Source organism: Alosa alosa, chromosome 3 (assembly GCF_017589495.1).
Source record: "Alosa alosa isolate M-15738 ecotype Scorff River chromosome 3, AALO_Geno_1.1, whole genome shotgun sequence".
Classification (NCBI taxonomy): Eukaryota; Metazoa; Chordata; class Actinopteri; order Clupeiformes; family Clupeidae; genus Alosa; species Alosa alosa.
The window spans coordinates 35,082,065-35,102,473 of NC_063191.1; the positions used below are offsets into that span (position 1 = coordinate 35,082,065).

The following is a 20,409-nucleotide window of genomic DNA, read 5'->3' on the forward strand; positions in this document are numbered from 1 at the left end:
CATCCATTCTAGACTAACCACTGCGTGAACTATGCCTGTGCTGTCTGGTGAGGTTTGGCTGGCACTAGCCTACATCTCTCTTTTCAGCAGTAGGCTAGTGGCTGAGTCATCTCTAACCACATCAGTAACGTTCTGTCCTCCTTTTCTGCCACAACTAAGTAACAAAGTAACATTTTACGCGTGACATAAAAAACACGCTGTTTAATCACGTTTAGCACTTTATTATGAGGGAACAGAAGCTAACCCATTTATTTGGTTTAGAAAGCCTTTGCGAAACACATATGTCTGCTTTAAGATTAGAATGCAGTAATTAGCCTAATCTAAAAAAGCGTGGGTACCGCAAAACCAATAAAGTTGCGCTTGAACACGTGGTCGTTTCCTCAATGAAATGATAACTTTCGAGGGTTCAAGGTATCACGTCTCTTCTTTCTGAGAAAAGACAGCAGTTAGCCCATGATGGCAGGCCTATATAATTAATGCAGTATCCAGAATCCTACAATATCTATGTCTGTATTCGAGTTCATCTCATATGTCGCCCCTAGACTGATAAGACTCAACCATAGGCTACTTCCTTCGATGTTGGATTCCCATTCCCGTATTTTTGGCTATTACAGCGGATTTCTATGAGACTGTTTAAGAATTCATTCTATCAAGAAGGACTCATTGCAGTTTATGAGTTTCACTTATTAGCCAGGTCGATCATTTGCTTATTTCGGACGCGAACCACACCGTCGCACTGTTTCTTTTCATTGCGATACTACTCACCTCCTTCTTCCTGAAACGTCCTAGCCCTGCATCATACGTCGGCTACGTAATGAACGTAATGGCGTCATTGCAAAACCATCTTGGGACATGAAACTGAAATGTTCGGCCAGTAGGCTATTCATATCCAGAAGCCTCTTCTTTTTTCTCTCTTCTTTTTAAATACAGGCACACGTCCATAGATGTATACCAGCATTATGTATAATACTATTCGGCTATGTGATGGGGAGGCTGTACACTGTGGTTTATTAGCCGACTCATTGTTAGCCTACCTCACTCTTTTTGAGGCGAGGCTTTAAAACCTCCAGGCACAATATTCTGTTTTTTATTTTATTTGTTTGTTTGTTTGTTTCATTTATTTATTTAACTTATCACAGGTTGGCCCAGTCTTAGTTATTCTGATTTCTTCACACTGTGGTGTGAAGATGATTGTAGGCCCTCGGCTACTAACTCTTGTCTTTTCTTCTTGTCTTCTCTTCCTTACCTCCTTCTCCATTCCATCTCCTTCCTTAGCCTAGAGTGCTAGGATAGCTACCTTGATGCCTGTGCCCAATGCCCCAGTAATATCAAGCGTAAGAAATGACACTTGAAATGACAATTTCATATTTATTTTATGTTACACTACCTACAGACATATTACCCTGAATCGTCCTTACTTTCTGTATATATCAGAGTAGACATTATCAACTATAACTTCGTCCAGAAAGCAAAGTCACCAATATTCATTCCTTAATAGTCACTTTGTGGCCCAGTTTTCTCCCTGTTTCTTCTATTAGGAGTTAAATTAGCAAGGCCATGGTTAATGTAATTCCTCAGATCGAACTTCTGCAGTTCAAGCCCATGTTGGCAGCCAGCAGCTGATGGCAATTTAACTCCAGCCAACATCATTCAACATCAAAGCAGCTAATGTAATTTTAGCTTCTCTGAAACACTCTGATAAAGTTGCCACTCAAAATTAAACCCACATCAGAAGGTAAAAGTTCAAATTATTGAACTGAGTGAATAACCAAATTTTAAATGATAAGTGGGGCAGAGTAGCCTAATATTATGATTGGTGTTTGTATGTGCACAGGAATAGTCTATCTGTGTGTTTGTGTGTGTGTGTGTGTGTGTGGGCATGTGTGTGTCAATGTGTGTCTTTGTGCGTGCTTGTGTGTGTGTGTGTGTGCATGTGTGTGTGTGTGTGTATGAGTGTGTAAGCCTGTGTGTGTGTGTGAGTATGTGTGCATTGCGACTGTAAGGAACTGCAAGATTGAGACATACATTTAACTTAGTGTCGCAAAGCTCAAAATGAAACAAATCTCTCATGCTCTGCTAATCATCCTCATCTTCTTTTTCGCGCATGATAATGAATCAGAGTCCTTCAATGAGCGTAAGTCATCTGGGCTCGCATGTACTTTTTATGCACATCGGTAATATTGTTTTATTCACTGTGCTATCAAACGGTTCAATTACAGAAGTGAGTATACTAAGATGGGGACTTAAATGCTTGTGGAGATTATCTTTGATATTGTTCTGTGTCTCCAAATGTGTGCAGTAAATTAGATCTTTCAAAAATTAAATTTGGCTACATTTATTCGAGCAAGGTCATTTTCAAGAGAAATTACAAATTAAAAATTCAATTACACTTCAACAGACATTTCAAGAATCCCATTAACAACAGTCCCTCTTCATCTCTTTAGCTAAAAAAAAGAATAAAGTGGAATTTTTCTTCTTTCAGTCAAAAATACAGTGTTTTCACAATATTGTATCAAAAGTTCCCAAATGTTTGAGTTTCCAGTATCTGGAAAGTGAAGGAAGTAGAACAATTAAAAGAAAATTTAAACATTGCATCATACAATGAATGGTTCCTGATACAATAAATGCTCTTTTTATGTAAAATTTGTTCCATTAATCAATGACAGGATCCTTTTTACTAAAATATATCTATATATTGAGGAACTATAATACTGTACACTACAGTATGAAATAAATAAAATTAGGAAATATAAAATGAGTCACATAAATAAAATGGTATTTTAAATTTAAAACAAATGAAATTTGAACTTGGAAAAAAATCAAAGAACAAAAAAGTAATACTGACAAAAAAGAACATGAAAAATACTGAAAATTGCACAGACATGTAAACTAAAGAACTGTAGCCTAGCTATACTAATACTGACATAGGTACTTCAAAGAACAGGGTGAATAGTTTATTTAATACTGAAGCCGGCGCAAAGAGAACACAAGTAAACTTTGCGTTACACTGTACAAGGATGGCACTTTCAGATACACACAGGTGAGAGGGTTTGCATATAAGGCTTTTCTTTAAAGAAACACAAAAGTGAGGCTCGCAACAACACACCAGACAATGAGCCACACACATCATAGCTCCAAACTCCCTTCCCTGTGATCCCCCAGTCCGTTTAAGACTTCAGACATTTTGAAAACAGGTACAGGTATTTTGTTTAAATAGCATTGTTTCACATAAAAGTCAGAAGGAGGCCCAAGATGTGTGGTTGGTCTGGCAACAGGGGGGCATAACCAAGGACATCACAATAAGTGGTAGACACAATATAACACTAGCGCACTGCTACTGTGCCCTTAGACACGTTATAGACGTGTACATGTAGGCAACGCATTTTTTTTCTAATATGTTTTTTGTAGTGATTTAACAGACAGAGTGCAATTTTCCTGGCTTGTGCTATACACACAATGGAACACAGGGGTTTAGGACATCAGCACCACACGACTTTCAGGCGCTTATACTGTACATAAAAAAGAACTTCATTTTATTAATTCATAATGATGAACATTATTACTTATACTTTGCATAATACGGATTCTTAAACAATCCCACCCAGCCTGGCAATTCGAAATTTGTCTATCTCGGACGCACGACTTGTTTGCATCGTATCAAGCCTCAGGCACACACTTGAACAACTCAACCACAGCAGTGTGTTTTTGTTTGTTTTGTTTTGTTGTTGTTGTTGTTGTTGTTGCTGTTGTTTTAAAACAAAGCTGGCTTCAAGTTTGCCGCTGGAGTCAAAGAAGGAAACCAAGCACATAAGCGTGTGAAAAAAGAGAGAAAAGGAGATGAATGCTGGAAGCTTTTATCCAAAATGCAGCAGTTAATCAGCATCCTCGTCCTTCTCCTCGTCCGGGTCTGACTTGCTCTCTGTTTTCCTTCGCGGTGAGTCCTTCTCATCCGGACCCGTCAGCTCTCCGATCTCTCCGCCCTCGTCTTTCATCGGGCTCTTCCTCTCAAACCCTTCCCCTTCCTCCTCCTCGGCCTCCATCCCCTCCTCCCGCCGCCTGTCCATCACCTCCCTGTAGGCCCCGGACTCCACCTCCCTGTAGGCCCCGGACTCCACCTCCCTGGTGGGCCCGCTTCCCTCAGATCCGTCCCTCAGAATGGTGCCCCCCCGGCCACCTGCTGCCGCATCCTCCGCCTGGTCCTCGGGGTCGGAGTAGCCCAGGGGCCCGAGGCCCTGCAGGTAGGCCCTGCGCATCAGCAGTTCGGTGGGCTCCAGCGGCGTGCTCTTGTCCCGCACCTCCCTCTCCGCGGCCTCACGCTCCTCGGCCTCGCGCTTGCAGTAGGAGTAGCGGTGGTTCATGTGCTGCGAGTAAGAACCGGAGTGAGAGAAGCGCTTGCCGCACTTGTCGCACTGATAGGGCTTCTCTCCCGAGTGCAGGCGCGAGTGTTCGATGAGGTGGTGCTTGTGTTTGAACGCCTTCTTGCAGATCTGGCACTGGTGAGGCCGCTTTCCTGCAGACACACAAGACACACAGGGGCCGGCGGGTTAATGCTCTGCTTGACTCTTCTCCCAAAACAAATAATATAAACCTCTAATAAAACCTCTGGCTTACAAGTATTAACATTATTCCTATACACAACCATTAATTAATTAAATGACTGTGTACTCTTCGGAGCCTGACTTAAAAAGACAAATTAGGCCTGTGCTATTTAAAATAAATTTTGTGGTATATCACTGCACAATAACATCATCAAAATGGCAGCACAGTAGGATAAGTATACACTTATGTAGGTATTTCAGATGAGTCAGCACTGGTCTTACATTGTTATTCTTTCATTAACAGCCTCCATCCTGAATTTCAGGCCTTATTTAGATTTGCCACAGAGAACCCTAATAGGAGGCTAGGCTAAGTGACAATCCCAGCGTTCTATTCTGAGGTCGTCTGTGACTGTGTTGAATGCAGCCAGTGAGATCAGGTGATTAGCACACCGCGTGGCACAAGGTGAAACTGAGGCGGGCTGCATCGTACACGGCGTGCAAGCTTAATGACATCATGCGTCCAGATTAAAAATGCTTGGTTAAGTCACTCTCCTTGTGACAGTGTGACGTGTAAAATGATCTGATCTCGCTCTGTACCCAGCACACACACACACACACACACACACACAGAAATACACACAAACACATATACACAAACTATAAATATACAGTGTACATTTTCAAACACTGCTTTCTCTGCTTCTCTGTCCCCTCAGCCCATAAGAGATTCATTGGATCTCTATGTGGCTGTGGACATGAGGTTTAGTCCAAGGAGGTATTGTAGTGTAGTAGGGTTTTTGTCATCTGCCTTGTCCCTATCTAAATATATTAACCCCCTGTAGACACGCACACAGGCACACAAGCTTGAGCGCAGATGCGCAGAGAGATGAATGTGTGTACTGTATTCTTGGACCACAGATAGCCAAGGAATGCCTGCGACGACTTCCATAGCTGTCATTTTCGAGATGACCCCCCCCAACCAACCAACACCACCTCCTCATTCCCCTTAAGCCTCCCCCCATCAAGTTCAAAAATAGACTAGACAGCGGATTCCTCGCCATGCATTCCTGTACCGAGGAATGTGGCCTAGGGATGATGCAAGCTAGTGAAAGAGAGGAGTCCCCATGAAGGAGGCGAGGTGGGGGAGGGGGGGTGCGGTCAGGGACGGGAGGGGAGAGGATGCAGGGAGTGGGAGTGCTCACGTCGTCGCAGAGAAATGCCACACACAGACACACACATTAGTCTCTCATGCACCTGGCTCTTTGTGGTATGTTGCTGTGCTGACTGACAACCCTTTTCTGCTGTCGTATCAATGATTTTGTTGTGGTTAAGAAATATGTGGTTCCCAACTATCTGGACTACTTGGACTACTATCTGGACCCAATATGCAATATATTTACCATAGATTTAATGTTATAGTTAAATTATTGCATTTGTATTGGTATTAGGATAATACTCTAAATATACGCACTAATATGAAAACAGTTTTGTGCGCATAAAACTGACCGTATTCATATTTTAAGAACTTTTAATTTAATTATTTCACGACACGAATCATAGTTACACTAACGCCTGTCAAAAAGAAAGAAACATGTTAAAGGTTATACAAATGAAAAAGTGCATGGATGGAGAATAGGGACAGGTAAGGATATGGGAAAGCAACAAAAAAATAAAATAACGGCAAAAAAACAGATGGATAAACCAACAAAAACCAATGTGGATTGGGAGGGGGGTCACAAGTGGGTAATGAAGGGGGGGGGGGTAAAAAGAAGTGTCTGAACTTTATATACCTGTGTGCTCATATTTGTGTCTTAGGAGGGAACTGGTCTTCTGGAATGTTTTGTCGCACAAGTCACACGCGTACATACCACTTTCTGTCTTCTTAATCTTCTTCCGTGAGAGCAGCGAGTCGCTGTCTGTCAGGTCATCCAGGCCTGACAGATAGTCCGCTGTGCCATCCAGGAGCTCCCCCTGTGTGCAGAGCAAAGCAGATTTTTATTTTGTCTTCGTTCAATACTTTTGGTAAGCCACACCTGTCACCTAGGCGTAGACACCTTCTGCTCCCCATGTTTGATCCCAAGTCTGGACAGAGCTTATCTCCGCGAAACCTGTGTAAGACCCTTATCGTCAGGAGACGTCTAAAAGGGGGAACATATGGGCTTTTTGCAGCAGAGCGGTGGATTTTGCAAAAAAGCGAGGAAGACACCTCTTTAGGTAAATTGGTTTGCTAATCTCATCAGTTTGGTCTCATTGCGCCCATTTAGGTTAAAGGAAAATCACACAATTTTTTTCAACTAATTTCTTGTAATGTAAAACAACCATTCGATGTATAGTATATCACAGTCATATTCATTTGAAAACTACAGACCACTTTGTGGAAATAGTTAATAGATGTTTTTTTTTTTTTTTTTACCTGGAAGCCAGGCTTCCGTTGGTACTTCCTTCGTTGCTGCATTTCTGCGAATGTGGCTGCCCCAGCAGCATAAGTGTAAGCCATATGTGGCAGGAAGCTCATAGGGTCCAGTCCTGGATAATGCCTCAGCCCTGGGATGCTAGCCTGGGCTGGAGGCATGAAGGTTGGAGGCGGAAATGCCCCGTGAGGCGGGAGCGACGTGTACATGTGCCCCCCACCAAAAGGGTTGATTCCAAAGATGGGGCTGGAACTCTTCTCCTGCTGGCTCTCGCTGCTCCCCATGGCATTGGTGCTGGACCCGTGGAACTCCTTCTTGATGTGGGCCAAGTCCAGAGGCTCAGCGCCCTGCTCGTGTTCTAGGGCTTCGCCGTTGCGCTCAATGGCGAAACCGTTCAGCTTGAGCTTTCGTTCGGCCTTGAGGTCCCTTATGTGTTTTGGCAAAGACAAATCCAGTGGTTCGCCGTGGGCGTCTTCGGAGGCAAGACTGTTTGGAGTGTAAGAGCTACTGTGTGAGTTTTTCGAGGATGTCGACGAGAGGTTCAGAGGGGAAGAGGTGTCACTTCTCAAGTGGTCCATGGAGTCGAGTGGTTTCTCTCCCATCTGCCTCATGCCTGTAAACTGGTGGGGTTTGCTTAGTCTGTGTCCAGAGTCCCCATTCCTCTGGTGCTCTGAAACGGTCTCCCCGTACTGAGCGAGGGAAATGGGGGATCGGGCAAGTGCTGACTCCTGGGCCAAGCCGTGGTTGCTGTCAACACTGCTTCGCTCTGGAGGAGGCGACCTCTTTCTGGACGCCGTTTGGTGTGTCTGGGCCTTCCACTGGGCGAACCACTCTTTGACGAACTCCTGAGGGAGGCCCACGGCGATGGAGATCTTGAGCAACTCCTCGGAGTTCGGCTCCGTGTTCATGGCGAAGTAGGCTTTCAGCACGGACACGTGGTCCTTGAAGAGGTTGATGGGGCTGGTGGCTCCTCGCTCGGACAGGGCCGACGAAATCATCATGGCCTGCTGCTCGGAACTAAACAGCCCTCGGTGGCTTGGAGTAAGACTTTCGTTTGGCTTTAGGGCGGCCTTGATCTCCTCATTCATCTTGCACAGGTACCGCTCGTGTTGGTGCAGGGGAATGGGCCCTTGGAAGGTCTCCTTGCAGAACTGGCAGGAGAAGGGGACACACTGTCCGCTCCTCTCTTGGCCCTCAGTGCCAGGGTTGGGTTTCTCCTTCTTGATGTCCACCACCCGCCTCTTGGAGTCCTCAGTGAGACTCTGGAGGCAGGCTTTGGCCTCGTTGACCTTTTCCAGGGTGTAGTCTATAATGCTTTTAGTGGGGCTGTTGTGACCTACCCCGGGGAAGCCCGCTCGGGGTGAGGCCAATGCCCGCTTCTGCTCCTCCATCTGAGCCCCCATCTCCTTCATGTAGGCCCTCAGCTTGGAGATGTCATCAGGGTTGCCGTCCAGCTTTTGCCGGCAGACGGTGTTGTCGACGATTTGGAGGACCTTCTGCACCTCGCTCAGGTTGTTTCCCATCATGGAGTAGCTCATGAGCTGGGACTCCAGCCCCATGCCGAGGTGCAGAGGGTTCTGGGCGGACCCGTGCATTCCGAGGGGGCTCCCGCCTCGGCCACTTCCATTGACAAAGGCACCCGGACCTCCAAACTCCTGCTGGGTGGCCATCATGAGCCGGTACTCGTTGAAGTCCAACGGCTCCGCTTTGATGTCAGCATGGCTGGACGGGTCCGACATGCCCATGGATCGCCCGCTCTCCAGTTTGTGGCGGAGCTGCGCCAAGGCAGGGCTGCCTGGCGAGGAGGCGGCGGAGTTGGGCGAGGAGCCTGGCTTGGTGCCCACGCCGTTGCGCACGCGGCCGTTGATGGCGATCAGGCCGATGCACTTCTTGCTGCTGATGTGGGAGCTGTAGGAGCCAGAGTGGGAGAAGCGCTTCTTGCAGTTGGAGCATTCGTACGGCTTCTCACCTGGGGAAAAGAAAGAGGTACGCTATTTTCACTTGTGTTTCAAAAACACAACACCTGATTTCATTTCATAATAAACTAATTTATTTTAGGACACACACAAACAAGTGTTGCTGTTAGTATGCATTTCTTTCGAATTTAAAAAAAAAAATCTTCCAGTACAATTGTACACTTTACAATTTATGAAATATAGCACTTTTTGTGTCTCACTTATAACTGACAACATTTGAACCTACCACTATGAATTCGGAGATGCTCCTTCAGATGATGTTTGTATTTGAACGCCTTGCCACACTCAGTGCATTTGAACTTTCGGTTGGTGGCTGCTTCGTTCAGTATCGGGGGCTGTGGAAGAGACAAGGGAAATTGTGGACATGAGTACAAATCAAATATCTCTAAGTTTTGCCCCATCATACGTCCACCATGGAGATAAGTGCATATGACCAAAAGAACTACAGAAAATAAAAATCAATTTCTGCTTCTTTGGACTGAGATCACTGTACAGAACATAACAAATGTGGGCTGAATCTGTTCAAAGGTCTTTGTGCCTTTTCAGAATTTAAAATTCAAATGAATCCACCCAAGTGAAGTGATACACCGTGTATGTGAGTGTATCCACCCTACGCTAAACAAAGGTCTTGGAGTGTGGGTGGGATTAGGCCACATTTAATGGTCAAAATTGTCTTTTGTGAGAGAAGGAGGCATATTGTTCAGTGCCAAATGTTTTTGTTGTGTATGTGTGTGTGCTGCTACCCTGATATGCATAGCTAGTCCAAATCCCATTACAACAGTGTTATCTACGTTATCATTGGCATTATCTAGTTTCCACTGTTAGCAGCCGTGTGAGATATAGGAGGAAAGATGTGTGGAAATGTGGAACATTTGATGAACTCTCACACATGGTTTCATGTTAGAAACAGCACCACGCTACCTCGAAATGTGACCAGGAAAAAAGAAAAAACATAAGTGTGAGGCGCTGAGTAAACTCCTACGGGCCTTTTGAGGAAAACCCCCTCAGAGCAAATAAACAAACACTTTAAGTCATCTGAGGATTAGGATACTTTAGATCACAGGAGGAAAGGCCATCTGCTCGCGTTTAAGTCTGTCTGAAGGTGTGTGCGTGTGTGTGTGTGTGTCTGTATGTGTGTGTGTGTGTGTGTGTGTGTGTGTGTGTGTGTGTGAGAGAGAGAAAGAGAGAGATAGGGAGAGAAAGAGAGAGAATGGAAGTGCGTGGGTGGGAGGGAGGGGTACGCTGTTCGGGTGAAAGCTCGATATTCATGTTTTTAAAATCAACAAAGAGTGTTCTACCTCCATCGAATCACAAATCCCCTACATCACAAAACATGAACTAGGTCTCCAAAGCAATGCCATACATTAGGGCATGACTACTCCCCCCTACCCCCACAGTAAGGCTAAAGTGATCAGGTCCAACAATTTCACACAAAAAAACATCCTTACACCTTATTTGCATTTTTTGTGCATCTGCTCTTTTCTGGTGACAGCTGATGCAAGGAAACAGGGCCGATTTAAGGAACTCGCTGTGCTAACTCTCATCCCACACAGGAAGCCCTATAGGTGGGGGCTCCGAGGAAGACTACGCTGTGCAGCTGTGGATTCAGAGCGACTGAGAGAACGGGATTCAACAGGGGCTCACAGGAAGCTAGCGTGGGCCAAAGGGAGGACTTCTTTTGTGCTCCTGGGGAGATGACTCTCTCAATCTATTTAGCTACCACTGTAAAAATATTTAAAATTACTGATGGGAATTCGTTGTGGGGTCTATCTTGTCGAAAGGACAGAGAGTATGGATGTAAAACGATTTATGTGGAGCAAAGGAGTATTGGGGCATGCCAGCCCTGACGTACTGTAGCCAGTGTGAAACATATGGTTTCTGTGACTAACTAGGTCACTCAAATAAAAAAATAAAAAAATGTCAATGCATATGGTTCACCCACAACCTTTTTCTTTTGCAAGTAGATAAAAATTGAAAGTGGGTGGCAACTGCCTGGATGATGGAAAAAAAGGAAAGAGGTGGATAAAAAAAAGGAAAGGATGTCTCACCTGGTCTCGAGCTGGCTTGTGGGTGGCCATATGGCGTTCCAGCTGTGTGCGGTAGGCAAATGTCTCGCTGCACAGGGGGCATGGGAAGCTCTCCTCGTTCTTTTCATGGCGATACTTGATGTGCTCCTTAAGAGACGTCAGCCGCTTGTAGCCACGGTCACAGTAAGGGCAGGTCAGCAGCTGGGCAAAGTCGTCTGGCGTCCGGGGTGTCAGGTCTGACGGGGGGGTTCAGGGAAAAGCAAGTGGTCAGAGGGTCAGCACCTGGTCGTTTGGGTATAATGGGAGAAATGCCCAGCCGAAGGTGCTGTGTAACACAGTGTAATGTTGCAATCTGCTCCACAGAGAACTGCGGACATCTGTGCATGACTTGTGTAGTAAGACATGCATGCACGCACACAGACACCATGACACACACACACACTCACACACATGTGCATTCATTCCCAATGACATTTTACTCAGATGGAGAAGAATGAATGGCTCTACTAGTAGCTTACTGACTAATCTAAAACCAGACTGAAAGTGGAGATATCGTTTCACAAAAACAAGAGAAAACTGTGAGAGAAAAGAATAAGTGCTCTAACCATTTTCGTTCTCGTCCTGCCCGTTGGCCTCGGGAGTGCCCAGACGGGTGACCTCCTCCGGGGCTTCTGGGTAAATGATGGCCGTGTCGCCACGCTGCAGGTATTCAGCAATGCTGGCCGCATGGCCCACACTCTCCTCCAGCTTCCGCTTTGAAAAGAAGCTCTCCAGCTCCGAGGGGCCATCGCCCTTCACTACACAAGAGGAAGAAGAGGACAGAGAAAAAGAGGGAGATGTATAAATTGATGAAGTGATCACTCTGTGGTCCTTCGACTCTTTCTCTTCTGCTGGTGTGTGCGTGTGTGTTTGTGTGTGTGTGAGTAGGGGGGAACCTTGTGTGACAGTCTGCCATCAGGAAATCTGTTCTTGTAAATGTGATAGAGGAGGAAGCTGCCCATTAAGACTCTACTTAAGAATGGAAGTATGCATTTAAGTTGGGGGGTAATGGCCACTGCGAAGACGAATAGGAGTCAATTTGGTCATCAAGCGCCCTTTAAGTATCCTCTTGCAGGGTGGAAAAAAGCTTAAAACATTTTTCTGTGTAATGGATAATTGGTTTATGTTGCAATTAGATTTTCTAGAAGTTACTGATCTCACTTTGTACGGCACAACAGCCACTCACAGGCCCGAGCTGGATAATGAAGCTAAGGGTTTGTTTGACAGCAAGAATTCAACACAGTCAGACATGGTCTAATGCATCCTTTCTTCTTCCGATTTACTTAAAAAATTCAATAGAAATTTCTCAACTTCAGTCAGTGCAATATCCGTGAGCTTACAGTGTTGTGGAAACTAACTCTTGTATGAGAAGAGATCTGGCCAGTTTGACAAATCTTCACTTTTCTTGACCTTCACTTTTCTTTTTAAAGATGCTCAAGATATTTATCACACCAGATATGAAAGCTGTTTTGAGTTGTTCTGTCATTAAAAACCTTGGAGTTGCGAAGAAACAGAAACCCATGGGCAAGAAAATAAACATTTCATTGTCTCATTGTAAACCAATTTAAAAGTACATGAACTGAACAAATCTGATTTGGTACAAAACTCGATTTTGTGGCAAAATGTGATTTGCGGTGCACTCTCCCTCAACTTACAAATGTTTACTTTCCATCACCCCGTGAGGGTGAATAATCACAAATGCCTGTGTGTGTCTGTGTGTGTGTGTGTTCCTGAGTAATTGTGTGTGGCTGCACATGAGAACAACTGAGAGTATCTCATTATGTGATTAGTGTAAATTAAATGCTGCAACAAACCCACCTAGCATAATTATATGAAATGTACTGAGATTCAGCAAAAGTAGGTGAAGGAGTGAGATACACAAAACACCAGTAGTTTCATACATTCACTCACTTGTTAAATATGCTTATGTGATAACAGTGATGTACTCTATCACCTAGACGATAATCAAGCCTCCTAAATCTCTCTCTCTTTTTCTCTCTCAGGCTTCTCAAGCATAGATGAAAAATGATGAAAGTAAAAGGTTACTGATCTTTATTAACCTGCATGGAAGTAAGGAAACGAGTTCATTCTGGAGTTTGACGTACCTGAACCATTGCCAACTCCATGGAGAGACACCTCTGGGCTCAAAGGGTTGTATTCTTCTTTTCTCTCCTCTGAAAAAATAAGAAAATAAATGAAGGATGAGGATCAATATCACTGCATAATGTTGCACAAAGATATTACAGTCTCCTCAGTATGCTATCCTCTCTGGCAAGAAATTGTAAAAAATGGCATACTCTGACAATCAGAAAACAGCTAATACATTTCTGCAGTGTTTAAGCCATGAGACATTACTGTCAGCAGAGCATAAATGGCAAATGTCAAGGACTTATTTATTAGTATTTACTTTCATTTACTAGGCTATTTTGTAAGATAGATTAACCATTAAGCTCTCCTTCCTTACAGATACACAAAATGCACACACACACACACACACACACACACACACACACACACACACACACACACACACACACATACAACACACACAACACACATACACATACACACATACACACACACACACACACACACACACACACACACACACACAAACACACACAAATCTGGCAATTACGGAGTAGTATTGGATTCATGGGGGTGACCCTCTGACCTCGGGAAGGATATGCGGGACATAAATATTTAAATGGACGGCAACACACGAGGACAATTGACTCCTGGTCCGCCCACCCCTTCCCTCTCACGGCTGCCCTGAAGAATCAAATCAAGGTATTTCCGAGTGGAAGGGGAGAGGGGGGTCTACAGGAGTCTGCTCATATACTGCCTCTATTGTGTTTGTGCCTCCAGGACTCCCACATGTGACTTCTCCTGGGCAGTCACAAGTATCATAAGCTGCTCTTTCCAAAAGAGAGTAAGGAGAGGGCTGGTGTGGGGAGTGTGTGTGTGTGTGGGTGGGGAAGGGGGGGTATAGCACCCCTCCCATGACACAAAAGGAAGAAAACAAAAGTATGAGGATTTCTTTTTTTGTTTGTTTGCTTTTCTTCTGTCCATTGCAGTCATTCTCTCCATTCTTTTCACTTTTTCATGCTTTTTTCTCCTGTTTCTGCGATATTTCAAAACTGTGCTCAACTTCCTAATTGTCCAAGTGTGACAAATACTGTACAGGCAGTCAGTGTTGCATTTGAAGTGCTCTCAATGGCCACCAGAGACCTCCCTCCATGCATTAGAGAGAGCGAGAGACTTTTTTCAGATGGCATATGAAAAAAAAATCTGTAAAGATCCATTCAAATGCGAGCCCATTCAAATTCACATCGACTGCTTCAAATTGAGTTCATCAACAGAGAAAAGGGACCCTGTTATTTTTCAAAGTTTCAGTTTTGCAAAAGTTCTGAGAGAAACAATTCAATCACAAGCCGAGGACTTGCCTCGGCATCAACAGCTTTGAGTGAAACCTTCTGTGCCATACTGATAAAACTGCAATGCCATCAGCCAAAACAGGCAGCTCTCCCGGGCTATGAGAAATGAAAAGCAATACATTTTCCCAAGTGGAGGGGGGCGACTTTGCTCGACTTTCCAAACATTTGTACTGGGACATTTGAGGGTTACACTAAGGACACAAGAATGACGGTGGTTCCTTTTTCCAAAAATTGTTTGGTTCCCCTGTCAACTCATCTTCTTCACCAGAAACAACCTGCTGATAACTAGTAGTTGGCATTTTAGCCTATTTTGCATGAGTCACATTCCTAGAAAGGCATACAATTCACTGATCTTTCAGTTCTGCTTGCAATACTCTCATTTTGATCCTTTTGACTCCTTGTTCTCTCTTTTAGGTAAAACAGAAGAAGTAGATTGTGTTCTTTCAGATTCATATTATGGTTTCAGAAGTATGTTGGCTATACTTCAATTAGGCCTTGTTCAGGCAGTAGTCGGTTGAAAAGGCATTGCAAAAACCTTGACTTCTTCAAAAATAACACAGAAACAGTCCAGCACTTTAGGGCTGTAAGTTTATAGCTTCTAGTTGAACATTTGGGGACTCATCAGTCACGGGGCTTATGTGGTTTGAAGAATAAACTTAGGGAAAGGTTGGGGTACAACCTAAGGACTTTGCTTGATTAAAATCATTCAGACTGTGAACTTAAAAAGACATCAACTGCCAAGACCTCCGCAAATACCGGATATATTCCAGTGTTCAGTTTCATCTGATTAACTTGGAGGTGCAACAATGAATAACAACTCGCTCAAGGGTTGGTTGGGTCGAGGGTGAAATTTAACCCAAGGCCCTTCTCTGGTGCCACCACAAAGTCTACACCTTATCCGTGAACGTGCTGTTCATCAATATAAATACATTTGATCCATTTCTTTCATTTCAATGACAGAATTCTGCATTTTGCTGTAGCCATAAAGTGTGTCTCTTACAAGAGCCCAGTTTTTGTACTGAGGGCGGAGCCCGTCCTACCCACCCACGCACCAGCTGACCACAGACTGCCAGCGCTGGCCTGGTAATACTGGATGTGCCCCATCTGGTCCACGCGTGTCCAAAAAGTCTGAACCCGCCAAGCGGTCTCACAGCGAGCATCAATACGCACAAAGTTCTTTTAACCGCACTTTGCCTCTGGGTCTGCTCCCATTTGAAAGGCTCAATCATATTTCCCAGATGAGTCGGGTATGCGTGTGTGTGTGTGTGTGTGTGTGTGTGTGTGTGTGTGTGTATGTGTGTGTGTGTGTGTGTGTATGCCCATGTGTGCGTGTGTGTCTGTGTGTGTGTCTGCATGTGTGTGTGGCCATGTCATTAGTGGTGACAAATTGTCCAGTGCTGGTCGTTTTTTAAAACAGTGGGACTCGCCCGAATCCTCCATCCACTTTGTACGTGTCAAACGCGTCCCCGGAACTGCGGCCCTATTATGCATGTAAATGGCTATCATGGATGCTAAAAATTTCATTTAATGCCATTAATGACTGCTTCAGCGGGGCACAGACTCCCTCTTAATGAAGCCGCTCAAATCCTAATTAAAAGTATTTGTCTAGTCTCAGTGACTGTGGCCGTCCTGTCATCGGAGTTGATCACCCCTGGCGTGGTGACGGGGACAAAGAGACATGGAGCATCACAGAGGAAATAAAGGGACCCGCACTGCGCAACACTCATCACAGAGGAAATAAAGGGACCCGCACTGCGCAACACTCATCACAGAGGAAATAAAAGGGACCCGCACTGCGCAACACTAATCACAGAGGAAATAAAGGGGACCCGCACTGCGCAACACTAATCACAGAGGAAATAAAGGGGACCCGCACTGCGCAACACTAATCACAGAGGAAATAAAGGGGACCCGCACTGCGCAACACTAATCACAGAGAAATAAAGGGGGAAATAATCAAGAGGACTAATCACAGAGGAAATAAAGGGGACCCGCACTGCGCAACACTAATCACAGAGGAAATAAAGGGGACCCGCACTGCGCAACACTAATCACAGAATGGACACGTACAATGGAACTAGTTCACTAGTTCACTACTCAACTGTTTTTTTGATAACAGAAATGTAAGAAGCCCTAATTCTTGCATTTTTGCGGCCAAAGTAGGGAGTCAAGGTGCACATTTTACAGGTGCTGTATGCGTCTAGATATCTACACAATAGGTTGAATATGAGTTCAAATGCAGGGAGAGGGAGGGAGAAAGAGAAACGGTTCTAGGCAGAGGAGGGTGGAACATGAGACTCACTGCAAGAGAGAGAGCAGTGGTGAGACTTCTTCACTGTGACACACCCAAATTCACAACTACGTTATCATTCAACGACTTGTTCTTATCACTAATGAAAAAAAGTGCCGGGTCTTTCCCTCTAGTTACCGTCAGATAGCCAGTGTAAAAGACCTTGCCTGAGTGAAATGGCCCACGTCGGAGGGTTTTTATCTGTCCTACTCCTAGCGTTGTGGCCGTTATTCCTGAAGTTGTGCCCTATTTAAAGGACTAACATGCTGGAGATCATATGACAGGTGCTTTTGTCCCGTCACATCATCTTAAACATCAAGTTATTTTTAATGTGCGCCTGCAGATAACAGGCAAGGCCATTTTTTGAACCTTGCTGCCTCACCCTCTAAATATATCTTCACCTTCAAGATGTTGCGACCCCCCTCAACATAGTGGAAGGGCACTTACCAGTACCATTGATGTCACCAGGATGGCGCCAGACATGGTTGCCCGGGCCATCTCTGGCGTCGATCTCCTCGTTGCCACGGCAGGACAGCAGGGCGTGGCCCACCCGTGGCGACGCCTCTCGGCTGGGCACTCCCGCCGGACTGCCCTCACCCTCCGACGCCAGCAGCCTGTCCTCCTCGTCCGACTCAGACCCGGCCTCCACCACATTCTCATAGTTCAGCACTGTGGTCAAAACACAAAAATAAAGATAGCTTTGGTTATTTTTTTAATATATAAATACAAGGCAATAATGCTGTTCAAGACTGAATATTTCAGTACAGAACTCATTTGTAAAATTCAGTAGCAAAATATGAGAATTTATCTTTTAAAATGTAAATCAAATAAAACAACTTTATTTAATTGTAGTTTAATTTATTTTTGTTCAATTTCACGGGTGCAATTTGCTAAAATGCCGTGTTAGAGAGTATTTATTTCCATCAGTCACACCTTAGACGCAGTCTCAAAAAACTGAAACAACTCCGAAAGCTTCTGAAATACTATACCAAGCCAGACCAAGTCATTCTTAAACCATCACTCAGAACAGAACAAATGTACTATTAGGCTTAGTGGGATTGGTGGGCAGACCAAAGGGCATGAAAAAAGGGAAAATATTTGACTATAAAGTTATGACATCATGGGAACAGCCGTAGAGGAAGTGGGGTCGACAGGACAACGAGCACCAATTTTCAGGTTCATTTTGAGTGCTGTGTATGCCTAATAAAGCAATCTTTCGCTTTGCTATCGAGCACCTTATCTCTCGAGACAGCTGCCAACTGGAAAAGGCAGTGGGAAGTGGCTCAAATGGTGCGATTTGAGACCTAATTGCTTGTTCTTGAGAGAATTTCGGCTTGGGAAAACTTTTTTTTTTTTTTTTTTTTGAGCATTTCGACAAATTAACCTTTCGAAGGGTCTGCTCATTTGGCCGGTCTCAGCGCTCATGCTCGTGTTTTACACACACAAAATGGTTCCAGTCGTCCTCAGACAACATACCAGCGATGAATTCATTTTTTTTTTTTTAAACCAGGTTCCCAGGGATCGCGGATCCCGTAAGACCTGCTATTTTCTTTCCTCTCTCTCTCCTCCCTGGAGGACGTGGGGGGATTAGCCTGCACACAACTGATCATAATATGATCTTTGTCTGATCAGCGGCTGTGCATTTGCCTCAGCAGACAACTGCACAACAGGTGCAAATTAAAAGGGGAACCATTGCAGGGGTACAAGGGCGAGCAAAATGTGCTGACCCTGGCTGAATACCAAGGGAGGAGAGGACGGGGCCGAGGGGCGTGGGACAAAAACCTTTCTTACTGAGAGGTGTGACCACAAGGATTATTTAGTGTGGTCTCCGGACCGAGTAATGCCTGTGTGTGTGTATGTGTGTGGGTGTGTGTGTGTGTGTGTGTGTGTGTGTGTGTGTGTGTGTGTGTGTGTGTGTGTGTGTGTGTGTGTGTGTGTGTGGTGTGTGTGTGTGCATATGAAAAAAGGGAACAAACTGAAGAGAGACATGAAGAGAGAAGTGGAGAGAAGTAAGATGTGAAAACTCGCTGTGTGGTCTGGATATACCTTGGACCAGAATGCAACTTTTATCCCTCCCCCTCCTCTTCCCTCCCTCTCCCTCCCTCTCTCTCCCTCTCCCTCCCTCTCTCTCCCTCTCTCTTCCCTCCCTTCCTCCCTCTCACTCACTCACTCACGCCAACATAATAACCAGCTACCAACCACTCAAAAAAAGACACACGTAATTTTCGAAGATGCTTGGTATGTTAGCACATATAGGAAAATGGTGGTTAGCTCTAAAAAAAATTTAAAAAAAAATGTCTGCCAGGAGCTTGGGGCACAGGGGACATATGAGTCAAACCCAGAGCAGTGCAGTGCTTTCCTGCAAGGGAGGGGGAGGGGGAGTGGGAGGGGGGGGGGGGGGGGGGGGAGAAGTGGGAGTGCGGAGACTGAGGTGAGGGAACTGAATATTAATAACCACACTACTCTCTGAGTCGCTCTGACTCAGGCACCGGCCTTGAAACAATCCCACACACCCCGTTGACGGACACACGGAACGAGACACCTACGTTTTGTTTGGCTCTTAATTGTGTACTTAAGTACATTTCAGTTCGGTTGTTTTTGATTTTTGTTTTTTGTTTTGCTTGCAATCAACCTGTTATGTGAGCAACCTTAATACCACAGATCTTATGATAATATGTTCCACTGATACTTCCACATTTCCACACCACGCAAACATGCTTACATGTCACACAAACATGCTTACATGTCAAGGATGGTTGAAGAGAAAGGGAATGTAGAAAGGGACAAATGCCTTCACTTCTGCCAACACATGCACACACATATACACTTACACAACCATTATGCACATATAAACACATGCACACACATACACACTTACACAACCATTATGCACATATAAACACACACACACATTCTCACACACACATATACACTCTCTGCCCCTCCCCACACCCACCCCCACCCAGTCTATCTCCCTTAGTTGTGCAATCTGAATAGAGAAAAGCCAGCGACTTCCCACACAAAGGCAATTCATCACAATGTTTGCTTCTCAGGTCACATGGGTTTGTCAGTGTAGCAGATGTGACAGAGAGCTGGCCTCTTTGTGTGTGTGTGTGTGTGTGTGAGAGAGAGAGAGAAAGAGAGAGAGAGAGAGAAAGAGACTATATGCTGTTGTATAAACATATTTGCATTTTTCCACAATTAGTCATTTTGCTCACAAATACATGGCTCTTCCATCTATGATACCTCCATATAAGGATACATTTAACTCAATTTTTATTATGAACTGTCTGAGATACCGCAGTTATCTTACTAAATACTGTTTATTCCTAATCTTATAAATTGAGTAATGATTTGCATTCTTACATGTTTCTAAAGTACATCCTCCTTTTGGATACTTAGACCCAATTTGATTCCCATCCTAGAAATGTTCCCTCAAAGGCCTTCTTCGTCCATCCTTCAGCGGTCAACGAATCACACCAGTACAGACACACATTTTTTCAAAATGTTAGCGTGCCGCATTTGCCTTGCAAATAGATTCCACCATGACCCCACCTAAATTTCACAGACTGCATTGCTCAGGTTTCCCCTTCCCCGTCCAATTCCCCCCACCCCCTCCCTCAAGTGTGACTGTTACATCCAGTGTGCAGACAGGTGCATGATGGTACTTATCAGCGTTGCTCAAACGCTG

The 20,409-nt window shown here is 44.7% G+C and overlaps 2 protein-coding genes across 4 annotated transcripts in view; both read right to left on the reverse strand.

Moving 5' to 3' along the window:
• The window catches only part of gtdc1 (glycosyltransferase-like domain containing 1), a 33,410-nt gene extending 32,574 nt beyond the window's left edge, over positions 1-836 (reverse strand). The window contains exon 1 of the mRNA XM_048239745.1: positions 766-836. The gene's annotated coding sequence lies outside the window, so the exon portion shown is untranslated. The remainder of the gene's footprint in view (positions 1-765) is intronic.
• A 1,483-nt stretch (positions 837-2,319) lies between these two features.
• Positions 2,320-20,409, reverse strand: part of zeb2a (zinc finger E-box binding homeobox 2a) — a 52,411-nt gene continuing 34,321 nt past the window's right edge. For 2 of the 3 annotated variants that reach the window (XM_048238963.1, XM_048238964.1), the window contains exons 3-10: positions 17,166-17,387; positions 13,097-13,165; positions 11,558-11,749; positions 10,974-11,188; positions 9,152-9,260; positions 6,952-8,918; positions 6,329-6,509; positions 2,320-4,510 (exon numbers count right to left, since the gene is read on the reverse strand). In XM_048238963.1, the coding sequence (XP_048094920.1) occupies positions 3,873-4,510; positions 6,329-6,509; positions 6,952-8,918; positions 9,152-9,260; positions 10,974-11,188; positions 11,558-11,749; positions 13,097-13,165; positions 17,166-17,387 (3,593 nt within the window). In that variant the 3' untranslated portion in view covers positions 2,320-3,872. The remainder of the gene's footprint in view (positions 4,511-6,328; positions 6,510-6,951; positions 8,919-9,151; positions 9,261-10,973; positions 11,189-11,557; positions 11,750-13,096; positions 13,166-17,165; positions 17,388-20,409) is intronic. The other variant, XM_048238965.1, reaches the window with a different exon arrangement.